General features: G+C 37.9%; 1 protein-coding gene across 2 annotated transcripts in view; it reads right to left on the reverse strand.

The window, feature by feature from the left end:
* ATP6V1H (ATPase H+ transporting V1 subunit H) overlaps positions 1 to 18,096 on the reverse strand; it is a 113,076-nt gene that overhangs the window by 26,384 nt on the left and 68,596 nt on the right. For both annotated transcript variants that reach the window (XM_004697555.3, XM_004697556.3), the window contains 2 exons: positions 11,299 to 11,400; positions 6,960 to 7,073 (listed from right to left, as the gene is read on the reverse strand). In XM_004697555.3, coding sequence (XP_004697612.1) covers positions 6,960 to 7,073; positions 11,299 to 11,400 — 216 coding nt within the window. The remainder of the gene's footprint in view (positions 1 to 6,959; positions 7,074 to 11,298; positions 11,401 to 18,096) is intronic.

An 18,096-nucleotide genomic window follows, 5' to 3' on the forward strand; every position in this document is an offset into this window, starting at 1 on the left:
GGAAGTACAGAGAAATGCTCTAGAACTTTGAGGCTGGGTGGGAATACAAAATTAATTTTTAAAGAGAGACAAGCCCATGTACTACACTCCGGCATCTTTTTACTAGACACATTTTTAAACTACAAGAAAGAAAAGGTAATAAAATTCACTGAACGCATAGAAAGGGGGGGGGGCGCGTTCCTAAATTTAAAGTATTTAAAAATATTCCTTAGCATTGTATAACTCTTTTAAGACATGCATTTAATTAAAATTCAATTAAAGAACATTTCTATCACAGGATGCTTTTGAGATGGCTGACTTATTGCCATTTTTAAAAAGCAGATTTCTACAATTTTGTCAACTTATTTCCATTATCTGTGTGTTTTTTTCCCCTTTCCTCACCAATATGTAATATCTGGGTAATCTACTATATATACTCATGTATAAGCTGAGTTCTTTAGCACATTTTTAATTCAGTTTTTGTGGAAAATTAGGTACCTCGGCTGATATTTGGGTCAGCTTATACTTGAGTATATACGGTACTTAAAAAGAAACTAAGAAACTAATTACAAAGCTTAATCAAATCCCTCAGATAAGTAAATAAGGTTTGTTAAATTGCTCTGTTCTAGCATAATCTACTATTCCATTGTTTATGTGTTTGCTAAAAGTACCAGCCTAAGTAAACCTGTTGGAGAAGTGAATAATAACTACTTTGACAGTAAAGAAAATAAAACCACTAATGGATAGCTGAGTGTATGTACTTTATATGTCAATATAAAACCAAATAAAAGATGCATGCAACAAAGCAGTAAGGATCTGCTGTGGCAGGTGGATGTGTTGGTTTTATTTGGTTAAGAAAGGCTGCTTAGGTAGACAGATACTTGATTTTAGATCTGAAGAATGTACTTCCAAATATACCTAAGAAGCAAAGTAAAAGTGCCTTTAAACAGAAAGACTGGGAGTTGTTCCACTGATAATAGGCCAAAGCTATACAGGATTTCACTTTTGTTAGCCCTATGTTAGCATTTAAAAAAATCATCTATATTTGCTTTTGAAACATATAAAGAAACCTATGACACGAAAGACATGTCACAGGTCTGCCCACTACAATGTCATGAAAGCATTGTGGAAGACTCCAGGCTCCAGCCAGTGACCACAGTTCTCGAAACTAATGCTGGAAAATATTAAATACACAAACATTATGTGTCCTTAAAATCTTATGGAATGTTAACAGAGTAATGATACTACTGAGTGGTTAAAACATATCATGTTTCCCCCCTCCAAATTCAGTTCATAATCGCTTACACAGAATAATTAAAACAGTTCTAAGCAGATGTAAAAATCACGGAACAGAGCAGCAGTCACTCAGATATTTGGCCTGGTGAGTTCTCTCATTATTGTAACTGATCTTTACATTAGCCATCTACAGAGAAGAGATAATACTCATAATTTAATCTGCTTGGAAGAAAAAAAAAGGGTTGAAAAGGAAGCTAGAAATACAAACAAGATTCTCCACAAGACCCACCACCTACAAAAGTCAGTGTCTCCTGAAGTCCTGCGCTCTCCATATGCACATGTTGCTTCTGAATTAGAGGCTGATTACATTTTAAATCACTCTGTAGAAGAGAAACGACGACATTTTATAATGTTAAATTACAAAGTAAAAATAGGGAGGATCTACAAATTTCTCTACAGTAAGTTGTCACAGTTTGTGTATTTTGCCAAATTTATAAATATAAAAATATAGCACTGCTCAAAACACAGGGATGTGAAGGAAAGTCAATGGATGTGAGGTCAGAGAGCTGTAAGTCCTTTAGAGGGGGATTGTAAACAGGACTAGCCCCCCAGTGACAGCCATTCTCTCCCCATCTAGTACCGCTACTCTGACTCCAATACCTCCAATACAACTCATTCTCTGTAATCAAGATTATTCCCCGAAATAGAGATGATAAAAATATCTATGTAGATATATGTGTTTGTGTGTGTATATATGTATGTATGATCAAGCAGAAGTGAGACAGATACTTCTTAGTCTAAGACCTGTGATTAACTGAAAGATTTTAAAATCAATCATAATTATAAAAAATAATTATCAGTATTTTCATCAGTTATATAACTTTAAACCCCATGTTATAGAAGCACAAATCTTCTGTATATCATGAAAAGCTTAATAATTTAATTCCTTACAACTGATCCTTAGCTAGTCCTCAAACTCACTGTCACTGTGTAGATATTTTTTTTCTTTTTAAAGAATGTTTATTTATTCCATAGTTGGGGAATTTCTTTTATTCTTCCCATTATTAATTGGGAATTGATGCATATATAATTCCACAGTTCAATCACATCTGACAAGATGGTGCATTTACTACCGTAATCAGCTTCCAAGCACTTCTTTTTCACATGAGCTCCTTGACATCGTCTCACCTTCCCCTCACCACCACTGTATAGATTTTGACTGAGAGCAACCCTACAGGGCAGATTACAACTGTCCCTGGTAGATTTCTGAAGCTATAAATCATTACAGGAGCAGAAAGCCTCATTTTTCTCCTGTGGAGCAGTTGGTGGGTTTGAACTGCTGATTTTTTTTACTAGCAGACCAACGTGTAAGCTAACTAGGCTGCCGGGACTCCTATAACCAGCCCAGTGCCATAATTCCAGAAGTACCCATTCACTTCACATTTATAGAGGAATTTTAAAACAACACTATTAAAAACTCCCTAAAATTAAAATTAATGTTTAACTTTACTATAGCAAAAATGAGTCTCTTTTATGTTGGTGAAATTGTCAAAAATAAATTAATTTATTTTAAAAATTAGTATAATAAATAGAAACATTAGGAATAATGCAATATCAAATATATAGGAAAGCAAACCACGCTTATGTTAGAAAAACAATGACTAAAGAAAACATGAGGAGCCCTGGTGGTGTTGTGGTAATGCTTTGGGCTTCTAACCACAAGGTCAACAGCTTGAAACCACCAGCCACTCTGCAGGCGAAACATGAGGCTTTCCACTCTCATAAAGAGTTAGCATCTCGAAAACCCGCAGGGGCAGTTCTCTGTCCTATAGGGCCACTATGAGCCAGAATTAACTCGCTGGCAATGAGTTTTTAAAGACAACATGCACATAATGGTAAAAAAGCTACTGTCACTAATTTTCAGAGAGGCTTTTATTCAGTTTTTTTTCAGAATTGCACTTAAAATTATTTTAACTTATTTATTTTACTACCATAGTACTAAAACATAAAGACATATTTTAAATCAGAACAAACAAAATGCTAAGAGAAGATAAAGTCAACTAGATTTCCAACTTTTTATTTCGTGTGACAGCAAACAATTCCAAGGATATTTTCTAAGATTCAATCAATAAATATATTTTTAAATCCCAGTATCCTAATACTGAAAAAGCCTATACTTGAAGTAAAAAAGGCAGCTTTCCAATGTCATGGTTTTAATAAAGATAAGTTGGTAGACTGCATAAAGATATTGATCCCAAATGCCTTTACATTTAGGGATATATTTTACAGAAGATTTACTTTTCAATTTGCATTCTACTTAGTATAATATTAATCCAATATGGAAACAAATTGCTATAATGAAATCTTCATCATCTAACAGAATGTCATCATCTGATAATGAGAATTCTAATCTTCCTTTGTGTAAGAAATGTTTATAAAGAAAGTGTAGAAATATACTGATGTTAAGCATCTTCATTAAATATAATGGAGATTTATCATAATTAAAACATTAAAGCTAAAACATTTTTAAAGCTAAATCATTTTTAATTTTTTAAAAATTTAACACATAGAGCTTGACACATAATGAGAGAGAGAATAAGGCTTGTCAGTAATGATGAAGACTGAATAAAGAGCTTATGGCTAGAAAGACACTTGGTCTTCCTTTTATAATTGTGCTTTGCAAAAATGTACTATATGACTGAGTCAGGTCTCTTAAATGAAGCCCCAAATCTACTACCACGGATTTCAGCTTTAATACATGCTCATTTGGACAAAAATGTTCAACCAAAACTTGTCTCTGTTGGCAAAAAGAAAAATCATAACCTCTTGCTTCCTTTCACACATCTTTCACACCAAAACATACATTAAAAATCGTCAGATAAAACCGCTAAATCCAACACTAAATTTATCAGAATATTAAAATGGATTGTATTTTACACATAAGAGAATTATACCTCAACATTCCTAAGCTCCACAAGAGAGGAAAATAAAACTGAAACTTTAGATGAGCATTTGGCAAATACAAATCTACGTTTATGGGTTGCAACAACCTCAGCTTTATTAAACCTCAAACTCCTTCAAACTAATTCCATGGAGACATAAACTAGATGTTAAATTACTAAATAATTCATTTTATCTTCAAAATTATAATTGAAGTAAAGTAAAACCAGGAAGAAAATCCAATGTGATACTGGTTTCACAGACAGACTTGATCTGACCCCCACCTCCTGCTGAATACAAACCATTTGAAATGCTCTGCTTTGTCTCATTCCGCTTAAACTGAGGATTAAAAAAACAAAACAAAAGTAGAACTCTAGCTAAATAAAGCCTATCACTTCTTTTTTTTTTAAATCATTTTATTGGGGGCTCGTACAATTCTTATCACAATCCATCCATCCATCCATTGTGTCAAGCACACTTGTACATTTGTTGCCATCATCATTCTCAAAATATTTGCTTTCTACTTGAGCCCTTGATATCACAGCTAGCCTGTCACTTCTTATCTAAATTTCTATCACACTAGTCTACCCACCCCTACCTCATAACACCTAAATAGTTATATTGCTTTCATACTAACATCCAAACCTCTATTCTCCATAAAGTAGCCAAGTGTTCATTTGAAAACATAAATCAAATCTTCTCATTGTCCTACATAAAAGCCTTAATGACTTTCAATTCATCTTATAAAAATAACTACAATATCCTACATGATCAGATCCCTGCCTATCTATCCCAGCCCATCTTTTCCCATGCTGGCCTTCTTCCTAAGGTTTCCCATCAGGACAAAATTGTTTTGGGCAAAACAATTCATTGTAAAGTGCTGTCTGGTATACAGCACTATTAGCAATGTCCCTAGCCACTAAATGCCATTGGTAGTACCCTCCTCACTTGTGAAAACTAAGTATGTCTATGGGCAGGCCATCCCTGCCTTACGGCCCTTCACTTCTCATTTCCTGTAACACAGTGTGAAATGCAAACCCCAATAACAAAGTTGTATCAGTGGCTCCTTTTCATCATCACCATCTCAGCTACACTGTTTGGCCTACATCCCTCTGACTATCTTACAGAAGGTGCACCCTCTTCCCATCCTATCCATAAGCCAGCACTAAGAACAAGAAGATCCAAAATTTGTGGTTGTTAGATGCCATCAATTCAGCTGCAACTCACAGCAACCCTCTATGCACAACAGAACAAAACACTGCCCAGTCCTGCACCATCCTTACAATCACTCTTACGTACGAACCTATTATTGTAGCCACTGTGTCCATCCATCTTACTGAAAGTCTTCTTTTACACTGACTCTCTACTGCCCCGAGCATGACCTCCTTCCCCAGGGCCTGGTCCCTTCTGATAATTTAATTTGCCTAAGATAATTTACACAAGATGAAGTCTCATCACCCTCCCTTCTGAGGAACATTCTCGCCATACTTTTTCTAACAGATTTGTTATATACTAAAACAAAACAAAACCAAAAGAAAAGCAGATGCTCAAAAAATACAGAAGTTTCCGGACCTAAAAGAAAAATCCTAATGTGGCAAGACCATGTTATTTAACATATGACGCTATGGCAGCACTTCAAAGTAATTTCCTACACTGGTAGCTCACACCACTCTAATGCATCTTTAATCCCTCCCGCTGGAAGGGTTGGTGGTATTTCTTCAGCTATGATGGTGGTACTGTTAGGCGCTGTCAAGTTCGCTCTGACTCACAATGACCTTGTATACAATCCTCAATGGCAGCACTGCCTGGGCTGCACATTCTCACAACTGTTCTTATGTTGGAGCTCCTGGCTGCAGCAATGTCACTCCATCTTGTTGAGGGTCTTCCTCTTCTTCGCTGCCTTTCTACTTTTCCAGGGACTGGTCTCTCATAATACTATGCTCCAAGTATAGAGATGAAGTCTCACCAGCCTTGCTTCTAAAAAGCATTCTGGATGTACTTCTTCCATGACACATCTGTTTATTCTCTTGGCAGGCCAGGATGCTTTCAGTATTCTTCAGCTACAGGCCTGCTCATCATTTCTTACCAGTACCCTCTTTCCCCTGGGACCAGAACTACTGCGAACAACACTGAACTGACTGGACTGCCCACAGCTGAAATAGCCACACCAAAAGGCACTCTGATTAGTCTCCTCATTCACACACAGCCCTATTCATCTCAGCAGACATTTACAATTTATCTTACTTTAAGTGGTTTCAAAAGACCAAAAATTTTGGTGAAAAAACAGGAAAAAACATGCCTTTTGGTTACGTCAAAAGCCGAAGGATACTGTGGAAGGAATCTAAGAGTTGACTCTAAATTTGAACATTATTTTTAGTGCTTTTATGTGAACTCGTACAATCCATTCAACACATGGTGAACTCTACGCTGAATAATCAGACTGTGCGAAATGGTCATCTGGAAAGTAACTGGTTGTTGAACTGTATTCATTCCCCCTCCGAGAAAGAGTAATTCAAAGATGTCTCAAGGGGTCATTCAGGTCCTTCTGAAGTTGCTTTTGATATTAGTACTTTAAATATATATTTCTTTTTAAATATATACACATTTCTTGAAAGCATGAACACAATGTTTTTAGAACTATCATGGCATTGCTCTGAATAAATAAAATGTATTTCTAGATTTTTAATCAAAATTGTTGACCTTAAAAAATATAATCCACCAGAGGAATGGTGGGAGAACTTGGAGAAGGGGTTCACGAGACTTCCCAGAGGGCTGGAGGATTATGAGGAAACGCCACCACATACCAGTTGTGCACCATCAGCTTCTGCACAGCGAGCAGAGCATTGTAGCGGACTTGCTGGTCTTCGTGATGCATGTGGTTCATTACCAGCTGCTTGCCCCCAAGTTGTTCAATAACCCTGTGGTACAGAGGAGACCTGGTAAGGATGCTTCAATCACTTTCAAACTCATGCTGGTAGTAATCAGAAAATTCACATACATGCCAAGTGATTTTAAAACTAAGAGTTACAATACAGATAAGTAAATCAACACATCTGTCTTTTTTACATCATTTTCTTTCATCACCATTAGAAATTGTTCAAATATTTTCTCTTTTAAGTTCCTAACTATAAATCCAACTGCTAGTCTCATTTTCTGATCCAGGAAAATGGTTTCCACCTGGAAACCTCACTGACCATAGAATTCAGGATTATGACGTTTCCTAGGGAGCTGCGTGCTAGCTTATTTATTATTATATCAGAAAATAAATATATTTTAAGTATATTGAGCATCATCTAATATCCATAATAATATAACAATAATACTAATTCCAACTGTAATCATGACACATGATAGATATATGCTTAAGGAGAAATATGCTTAACAGTGCCCAGCAGAAGCTATGCTAATTTCTTAAAAATGATTTTAGTTTAAGATAGCTGCCCTTATACTGATGGCGAATGCCACGTGGTCTCCTTGGCAGTGAAACCGAGGATACAATTCATATCACCAAGAGGGAAGTGATGACCAGTCCTGCTATCCACCCACCAAATCCTGAAAAGCCACTTAATGCAGAAACAGAGCAAATAGTTATTCGCTTCATAGACGGAAGGTTCTCTGTTCCGTGGAGGCATGGTTAGGGCTAGGGCTATGGCCCTTCTTAGTTCTAGCACAAAAGCAAGGTTTCTTTGTCCATTCTTTCTGGTAGCACTGTCTCGTAGATGATGCTAGTCGGTGGGGGACAAGTGAGATCTTAATACACTAGGGTACTCTGGTAGTTTAAGAAAACCTCATGGATTAGTAAAGGTTTCGTGGATAAGTAAGAAATTGGGTGGATGAGGGGAACCAATGACCCAAGTCCAAAGAACTGAAGTTAGATGACAACAAGCCAGACGCATGATCCAGATCCAGCAACAGGGAGAACTTGGCCAGAAAGGCCATGTATACTTGAAGCAGGCCACATCACCAGGGAAACTCCTTTTCAGCTGCTCAGCTGCTCAAAGCAGCTCTCGTTAGAAAGGGTAATTACATTATAACTACCAAAACGCTGATAATTGTGGCCTACCCGAAATGACACACAACCTTAGTGTTAATTTAACAGTACACCAGTAGTCAAATTTGCACCCATACACATCTCCTAACTCATACACCATAAAGTTTTACTCCTACCAAACATGAAACAACTAACATGAACAATCAAAAATACAATTTCCCACTTACATCAACAAAAGATTTAACACAGGAAGAAAGTCTCATAGCAATTGCAATCTTTGATTCTACACATGGTCACATGGTCATAGCTGGTACTTTGAGCAACTTTCCTTTACCATCTATTCTCTTCCCTTTGCCCTAAGGAAGCTCAGGTTCTTTGCCTGATGGGGTGACCAAAATGCTCACTATAGAAGGGTCTGGGCCATTACTGGCCATGTTGGAATTGGGCTGTTGTAGTTGTCCCTTGACTTTAATCACAGCGGTTGGTAGTACTAAGAGACATCTAAAGGACTGCATGTATTTCAGACACACTCTGTTTTACATCTATTATGTAATATAAATCTGATTTCCTCTTGGTAATCAGGATCAAACATAGCAGCCAATATAGTAACTCCCTTATTTGCCTGTTGATCTAGAAGCATGAGGAACTTGAAGTGGCCAGGTAACATTTTTAACTCTCTGTTAGTTCACTGGAATCAGCAGTGTGTCTCTTAAGTCTGAGTAGTTCTCCCTTTGGAATGAAGACCTCAAGCCCCACAAAGCACAGAGCCACAGGGACAGGAAGCAAACATTTTGTAAAAGAGCCCAATAAATCCCTGAGCCTGTCTGAAATTATTTTCCCAGTTCCAGTGTGCGCAATTGGATAGACCTACTCATCAACTGGCAGACAGTGGATCTATGACCCGTCGAGTAAGGGTTATTATGATTGAAAAAGTGGAACTCATTAAAAGTGCCTCTACCTAGGAAATAGTAAATCAAAAGCAATACTGCCTTCCTGGAGGGATTGCAGATTAGGGTCACCATCAAGCATCTGAAGGATGCAGAGAGTGATTCCCGGAACATCCCCATTTAATGCATCTATTTGGTCCGTGGAAAAAAACAACAACACATGGATCTTGGAGGATGACAATGGGTTGTTGTAAACCTAACCAAGTATTGACTCCGTTGTCGCTGCTACATCAGATGTGGCTTCATTGCTTGAGCAAATTAACATATCTCTTGGTCCTTGATCTGCAGCTAATGATCTGGTCCATGCCTTTTTCTCAATTTTGGTTTTGAAAGATCAACAGAAGTAGTGAGACTTCAGTGTGTGAGGTCAGAAAACACCTTTTCTGTCCTACCTCAATGGAATAACAACTTCTCCGTACTAGTTTAGTCAGCAGGCACCTTGATCATCTTTCCCTTCCACAAAAATGTCACCTGGCCTTATCACATTGCTTCATTAGGCTGATACGACCTAATTAGAAAGTAGGATCAATGACTCTAGACTTACTGTTAAGACATTTTTGTGTTGTTGTTTTGTTAGGTGCAGTCAAGTCGGTTTCGACTTACAGCTACTGTGTGTACAATAGGACAAACACGACCCAGTCCTGATAGAGAGGGGGAAATCAACCAAAAATCCAGGCACTGTCCACCTCAGTGAAATTTCTAAGTGTAGAGCATATGAAGATATTCCTGGTAAAGTGAAGAACAAGTTCTACAGTCGCTGCATCTGAGTCCAAAAGTGGGTTGCATATTACCCCGCTTCTACTCGATGCCTAGTGCCCCGTGTCATAGTGTTCTTCAATCCCACCAACTCAAGCACATGACCCATGTGACATGTCACAGCTCTTGCAAACTCTGCTGCAGATAAAACTGTCAGGATTTTGTAGTCATTGTGTTTTAACTATGCCTACAAAGCAGATACGAAAGGTAAAGACCAAAAATGATCTAGTCCACAGACTTGAGAAATTCCTCTGTTTGAAGGGCTAATATTTCTCTAATCATTTATATGAGCTGTATGATGTTTAAATACTTAAATGAAAAATCAAAGATGAAGTCTTCTTACACTATAGATTACTTAACCTATAATTAACAACTTTTGTCTCTGTCAGCTTTTCCTTACATTACAGGAAGTTTAGGGTTTATACATTATGATGTTGCTAAAGGAACACTACTGGTGCAGTGGGCAAGTTCAGGGTTGCTAACAGCAAGGTGATGGTTCTCCTTGTGAAAGAGAGATGAGCCTGTCTGTTTCTGTATAGCCTACCAATCCTCTGTAGGGTCATCATGAGTAGGAATCAACCCATGGCAGTAGGTTTGGTGTGGTTTGGGACTTGATAAATAAAATTGTTATATGCCTTCCTTATACACTACTTGGAAAAATATAAGATATGCATATTGATAATAAGTACAGGGAATACTATTGCTTTACACAGGGTCATTCTGAGTCAGATTCAACTTGATGGCACCTAACTACAACAATCTTAGTGCGCATGTACTCTGAACCTACCGGCACTGTTCAAAACACTGTACTTGAATAAACTCACTTAATCCTAAAGTCAATTTCATGAGGAAGGAATATAATTACCAACCCCATTTTATAGATTAGGAAACTTTAGAAAGTGAAATAGCAGCCCTTAATTGATACTGCACATTCCTATGGAAGGCCTTAACCTGTCTCCCCACACACTAAATTCCTTTTTCATAATACTGTCAAATATATCATTCCCTTGCTAAGTCACTATCATCTCTGGAACTTTCCTTTAGAGTGGTTATACTGTCTTCTACTCTTTGAACCTATTGGGGTCAATTGCTATGTATCATGGAGTCCGTTTTCACTCACAGTGAAAGAACTGTCCCCAAGCGTTCCCTAAGTTGTAATCTTGACAGGAACACCTTTCCAGGTCTTTCTCCCATAAAAACAGCTAGCTAGTTCAAATGCTGACCTTTTAGCTACCAGCATAGCTCTTCAACATCGGTTACTACACAGTCATATATGCGTACTTATATTTTTATACTGCTCATTTTAAACTAGGTTTATCATAAGACCTAGTACAATGATCACCTTAATGTCATCATTTCACTTGCTAAACTACTCATAGTTAAGTACATTATCTGGGTTTTCATGTTCAAAGTTTCAGAAACCCCCAAAATTCAAGCTTTCTCTCCTACCGTTTGCCCCGTGGGTAATGCCGCACATACTCTCCAACATCATGAGCTGCAACAGCTAAAACTTGCGGATCATCAGACACCTCCAGAAGTTTGGTTAAGATTCTGAAATAAAGTTAATCCAAAGAATTATCAATTTCTATAGAGGACAAAGAGCACACACAGAAGGCAGGTATCATCCTAAATTTAGATGATTATAAAATTATATATGTTAGCATATGCAACCTTTCGGACATATACAATGGGTTATCTTCAGATTTCCAACATATATTATGCATGAATCCCAAAATACTAACTCTCCCTCTATCACAGATAAAAGTTATTTCAATGTATGACCACCAGTCATTGTTAATGGTTTTAAGTAAATCATTTTTCAAACTTTAGCACTTTTTGTTATTAGAAACAAATTATCTTCAATGTTCTGTGACTAAATGTCCGGCTGAACTTGCCACAGATCTGCCACCTCTCTTGCTCCAAATCTCACCGAATACTGGAACTCATACTGTGCACAAAGAATTAAATCCCCAACAGCACCTGGATGTTTCTCAGAAGACAGTAGCCCAAACCCACCATTCTGAATCCCTTCTCCAACCGTTACTTCTGGATCAATCTGAAAACCATAATTAAACTACAGCTGTTGCCGGAGGGCACTTTAGGGCCAGTACCCAAGGACAAACTGCAGAAAGGGGTTGTCTCTTCTGGGCCTGAAGCCACAGCCACAAAAGTACACCTCCTTTCGACCTTCTAGGGAGTGAGTGTGTGTGTCGCTGAAAGGAGATGCAGAGGCCTCTGCTGCGCAGAATCCACACAGCTGGGGAAGGCTGCATTCCTCCTGCTTGCAAGTAAAAATAGTTTAAAGGAGTACATTCTACCTTATTTAAAGATTAAGAAGCACAGAAACCTATAGAAAATTGCCCATTTCACTATAAGGAGAACATAACTATGATAGCCAACAGAATGTGTCGTTTTTAAACGCCTGGGTAAAAGACAAAAATTTAACATTGCAAATACTTCCTAACATGCCCGCAATATCAGTGTCTTCGGAATAAAGTAGCTGTCATCAAGTTGTGTCGAGCTGTGCTCCACAGAGACGGCTGATTTCCATGCTTACTTTTCAAAAGCAGATAGGCGAGTCCTTCTTTGGGGGGACCTCTGTATAAACATGAACCTCCAATCTTTTTGTCAACAGTTTAGAATTTTAACATTTGGACCATCCAGAGGTTCTGACTTAGAAAGAGATAAATAAAAGCTTAAAGACTTAGCAACCTGAAGACAGTAATATCCTGGATTACACTATGCTGATAGAATTACTGTTTTTCAGATAGAAATGCCAAGATGGTTCAACATTAAAATGCATATCTTAATGTAATTTAATACATTTATAGATGGGGAGGGAATGAAGATATGATTATATTAATAAATGCTAATAATATATCTTTAAATAAAACTTAGTAAACTATTCCTGATAAAAAGTGTCAATAAATGAGAACCAGGAAGATAGGTTCTATCTTGCAAAGGGATTTACTATGAACCCAAAATCAAATTCAGAAATCAAAACTTAAAAAAACAAAAGATGTTTACTAAAATCTAACATGATGTTTGAGGTCTAGATGACACAAGAAAGAGATACATAAAATAAAGAGAAAAAACAACTGCTACTATTTCCAATCAATCTTACTACCTAGAAAATCAAAGACAATCAACTTATAAGATCACAAATTAACAAAATAAATAGTTGTATAAAAGATAAATTAATAAAAACAAGGACCTTCCTAATTCAGAAATAATTATCAATTAGCAAACAAAATAGAGGAAAGCAGGAATCTATAAAACATGTACTTCTTCCACGTAAGATCACTTTGTTCTTTTAGCAATACACGATACTTTCAATGTTCTCCTCAGGCACCACATGCCTATCTAAAGCACCCTTACTTCCTCGGTCATCTGTATTAAATGTCCGACTTCCACAAGCATATGAAGCAATGAAACACACACGGGTCAAACACACACTTTAGTGCTCAAAGTAACATCCTTGCTTTTCAATGCTCTAAAGAGGTCTTGGGCAGCAGATTTACCTAATGCAGTTCATCTTTTGATCTCCCGACTGCTGCTTCACTGAGTACTGATCGTGAATCCAAGCATGACAAAATTCTTGACACCTTCAACCTTTTCTCCATTCATCATGATGTTACCTGTTGGTCCAGTTGTGAGGATTTTGGTCTTCTTAACATTAAGTTGTAATCCTGCAATCCTTGACCTTCATCAGCAAGTGCTTCATATTCCTCCTGACTTTCAGCAAGTAACATTGCATCATTCACATATTGTTAATAAGCCTTCCTCCAATTCTGATGCCACATTTTTCATGTAATCTAGTTTCCCTATTTGTTCAACATGCACATTGAAAAAGTATGTTGAGAGGATACAACCCTGACACACACCTATGCTGATTTACACCATGCAGATTTCCCTTGCTATGCTCAAACAACTGTCTCTTGAATCCATATAAAAGTTCTACATGAGCACAGTGAAGTATTCTGGTACTGCCATTCTTCCCAAGGTTATCCATAGTTTGTTATGATCCACACAATCAAATGCTTTCATGCAGTCAGTAAGACACAAGTAAGCATCTTTCTGGGATTCTCTGCTTTCAGCCATGATCCAGCTGCTATCAGCAATGATAGCCCTTGTTCTATGTTCTCTTCGGAATCCACAGGAATGTCTGGCAGCTCCCAATCAATGTACTGTGCAACCATTGTTCCTCTTCAGCAAAATTTTATTGCAGGTGATATCAGTTATATTATTCAATAATTTTAGCATGCTGTTGGATCACCTTTCTTTGGAATGGGTACAAATATGGCTCTCTTCCAGTCAGTTGGCAAATTAGTTGTCTTCTAAATCTCCTGGCATAGATGGGTAAGTGCCTCCAGTGCTTCTTCAGCATGTTGACACATTTCCATTGGTTTTCCATCAATTCCTGGAGCCTTGTTTTTGGTTAATACCGGGGGCGACGGTGGCGATACCAGGAGGGAAGGGGGAGGTAGTAAGGGGGAATGGATCACAGGGAGCCGCGTATGGCCTCCTCTCTGGGGGACGGGCAGCAGCGGGGTGGGTGAGCGGAGGCGCGGGACAGTGTAATGTAAGATACAAAAATAATTTATAAACTATTAAGGGTGCATGGGGGAAAGGGGAGGAGGAAGGGAAGGGGGGGGGGAATGAGTGGATTCTGGGAACCCAAGAGGCAAGAGAATTTTGGGAATGATGAGGGCAACAAATGTATAGATGTGCTTTACACAATTGATCTATGTATTGTGATGAATTGTATGAGCCCCAATAAATTGATTAATTAAAAAAAAAATACCTTCAGTGCAGCTTGAATTTCTTCCTGAAGCACCACTGGTTTTTGCTCACATGCTACCTCCTGAAATGGTGAGATGGTGACTGATTCTTTTTGGTACAGTGACTCTAAGTCTACTCTTTCCGTCTTCTTTTGATGTTTCCTGCATCATTCAATATTTTTCCCACAGAATCTTTCAATATTGCAACTCGATGCTTGAATTTTTTCTTGAGTTCTTTCAGTTTAAAGTATGCTGGACATGTTCTTCCTTTTGGGTTTTCTAACTCTAGATCTTCACACATTTCACTATATATTCGAGTTTCTCTTCTTGATCTACCCTTTGAAATTTTCTATTCAGCTGTTGGACGTCATCATTGCTTCTATTTGCTTTAGTTACTTTACAATTAAGAGCAAGGTTCCTGACATGCACGCGATCTTTCCTCTTTCTCATCTTCTTAATGTCTGTCTGCTTCTTCAGGAATGGTGTGTGTGTTCGATGTCCTCCACAGCTCGGCAGGTCTCCTACCATCAGTGTTCATGCATCAAATCTGTTCTTGAGATGTTTTCGAAATTCAGGTGGGATAGATTCAAGGTTATATTTTGGCTCTCATAAAACTGTTTTAATTTTCTTCAGCTTTAACCTGAACCTACATATGAGCAATTGATAGTGTGTTTTTTATTAGTCATTAACAAAACTATAATGAGATGGCACTTTTTACCCACTAGGATAACTATGATCAGAAAAAAAGGAGGGGAGGCAGGGGTGACAACAATGCTAGTGAGGATATGGAGAAATTTAAATCCTTATCCACACCTGGTAGAAACATAAAATAGTACAGTCAGTTTTGAAGGCAGTTTGAAGTCCCTCAAAAAATATGATCCAGAAATGTCACCTGAGTACATACTAAAAAGAAATGGAAGCAGGAACACAAACACAATGTTCGCTATAGAACTTTTCACACTCACCAAAAGTGGAAACTAATTGTTCACCGACAAATGAATGAATAAGCAAAATTCCTTATGATGGAATACCACTCAGCTATAAGGAGAAATAAAATCCTGACGACTACTACAGTTGGGTCAACTCTGATACACGGTGTCAGAGTAGAACTGATAGGGTTTCAGGGGCTGTAAATCGTTAAAAAACAGACTGCTTCATTCCTGTGTGCCACTACTGTCCCGAGCCCAAGAAAACGAGTTGGTTCAAACCACAGCACTAGCAAGGCTCCTGAAATCGTGATACGTGCCACAATGTGAACAAACTGTAAATACAGGCTGAGTACATTTATCACACTATTCCGTTTTCCCCTGAAGTATTTAGGAATATGTAATATTTAGAGCACCCAAAGGTACAGAGACCAAATTTATTAGCAATTACCAGGGGCTGGACAGAGTTATTTCTTAGGGAGCAATGACCTTTGGTTAAGGATGACAGAATAATTCGGACAGTGATGATAATGTCACAACATGATAAATGTAATTAATATCTGGACCTCCACTCAAGTACTTACTCAATGCAAGAATACTTTATTCTATTAAATTGGCATCCCACGATGCACACTTTATCGACACAATCACTGAAGACAAATGTATGCATAAGCAAATGTGGTGAAGAAAGCTGATGGTGCCTGTCTATCAAAAGATATAGCGTCTGGGGTCTTAAAGGCTTGAAGGTAAACAAGCGGCCATCTAGCTCAGAAGTATCAAGGCCCACATGGAAGAAGCACACCAGCTTGCGTGATTGCAAGGTGTAGAAGGGACCAGGTATCAGACATCAAAGAACAAAAAGCCATATCATTGTAAATGAGGGTGAGTGCAGAGTGGAAAACCAAAGCCCATCTGTAGGCAACTGGACACCCCCTTACTGAAGGGTCGCAGGGAGAAGACGAGCCAGTCAGTGTGCAGGGTAGCAACAATGAAACATACAACTTTCCTCTAGTTCTTAAATGCTTACTTACCCCACTACTGTGATCCCAATTCTACCTTACAAATCTGGCTAGACCAGAGGATGTACATTGGTACAGATAGGAACTGGAAACACAGGGAATCCAGAACAGATGACCCTTTCAGGACCAGTTGTGAGAGTGGCGATACCTGGAGGGTGGAGGGAAGGTGGGGTAGAAGGGAGAACCGATTTACAAGGATCTACATATAACCTCCTCCCTGTGGGATGGACAACAGAAAAGTGGGTGAGGGGAGATGTCGGGCAGAGTAGGATATGACAAAATAATAATTTATAAATTATCAAGGGTTCATGAGGGAGGGAGCAGGAGGAGGCAGAGGAAAACGAGGAGCTGTTATTAAGGGCTCAAGTAGAAAGCAAATGTTTTGAGAATGATGATGGCAACAAATGTACAAATGTGCTTGACACAATGGATGGATGGATGGATTGTGATAAGAATTGTACAAGCCCCCAATAAAATGATTTTTTTAAAACGTAATTAATGTCATTGAACTGTACCAGTAAAAATGTTGCAAAAGTAGCTATTTTGGTATGTATGGAGAAATGTCCAAATGTTCATGGAATAGGCCATTATCTTTTAATTCCATTTTTCCATGAATTTTTGTCTCTTCATATTTACTATATGAAGAAAAAAATTTATATAGTCACCAAGGAAAAATCTCCAAGTAACATTAAGTGAAAAAGTCAAGACACAGACCAGTGCATATATTGTATATATTGTAGTGTGTAGAAATCACTTGATATTAAGGTAATTCTCCCATGGAGACTACACCACTTTGCTATATAAAATGCGGTCTGCAAATGAGCACCACCACCTAACCATGCATTACAAATGCTGAATTGCAGGCTCCGCCTAAGCCACTGAGGAAGACTGCATTTTAACAAGTTCTCAATCTTAGATTCAAAGAAGGTAGCCCTTGGAAAGTCAAAGAGACTGTCCAGTCAAATCCTCTACGTGACAGAAATTACCTCAATGGCATCCTTTAAAGGCATTTCTTTTTTCAGCAATAATGTAAAATGCCTTTGTACTATCTTGTAGTTTGCTGAGCATGGTTTATATTTCTACATTCAAATAATCAGAAAAAAGGTTTCAAAAGAAAAACAGATCCAAAAACAGATTTCCATGGTAAGTAAAAAGAGAACTCCTGCCAAGTTTTCCCAGAATGTACTCATTATGTCAACAGAACATTAGTTGGTTAAAATCAAAATCTCTTATCACCACATTAGCAAGTCATTAATTCTGCCATAATTTTCTAATGGGATCAAGACAGCAACATATCACAGCTTTGGCATTAGACCTAAGTATGTGCATTCAGCCTCTGGCATTTCACTGAAATATAAGATTGGAAAGTGTCAGTTTAAATCCAAGAAAATGAACATTATTATTCTCATTGATCACATCAAATGATCATTCCCCAGCTTTATAAAAATATCTGCTCTCTTTGTTTTTGCTTCTCGTTTATCATTTCTATTGTTTTAGAATTAAATATATGAAGCTACAAGG

The sequence above is a fragment of the Echinops telfairi genome, unplaced genomic scaffold (genome assembly GCF_000313985.2).
Source record: "Echinops telfairi isolate 266 unplaced genomic scaffold, ASM31398v2 ScPeMD7_1;HRSCAF=3_0, whole genome shotgun sequence".
In the NCBI taxonomy this organism is placed as follows: domain Eukaryota; kingdom Metazoa; phylum Chordata; class Mammalia; order Afrosoricida; family Tenrecidae; genus Echinops; species Echinops telfairi.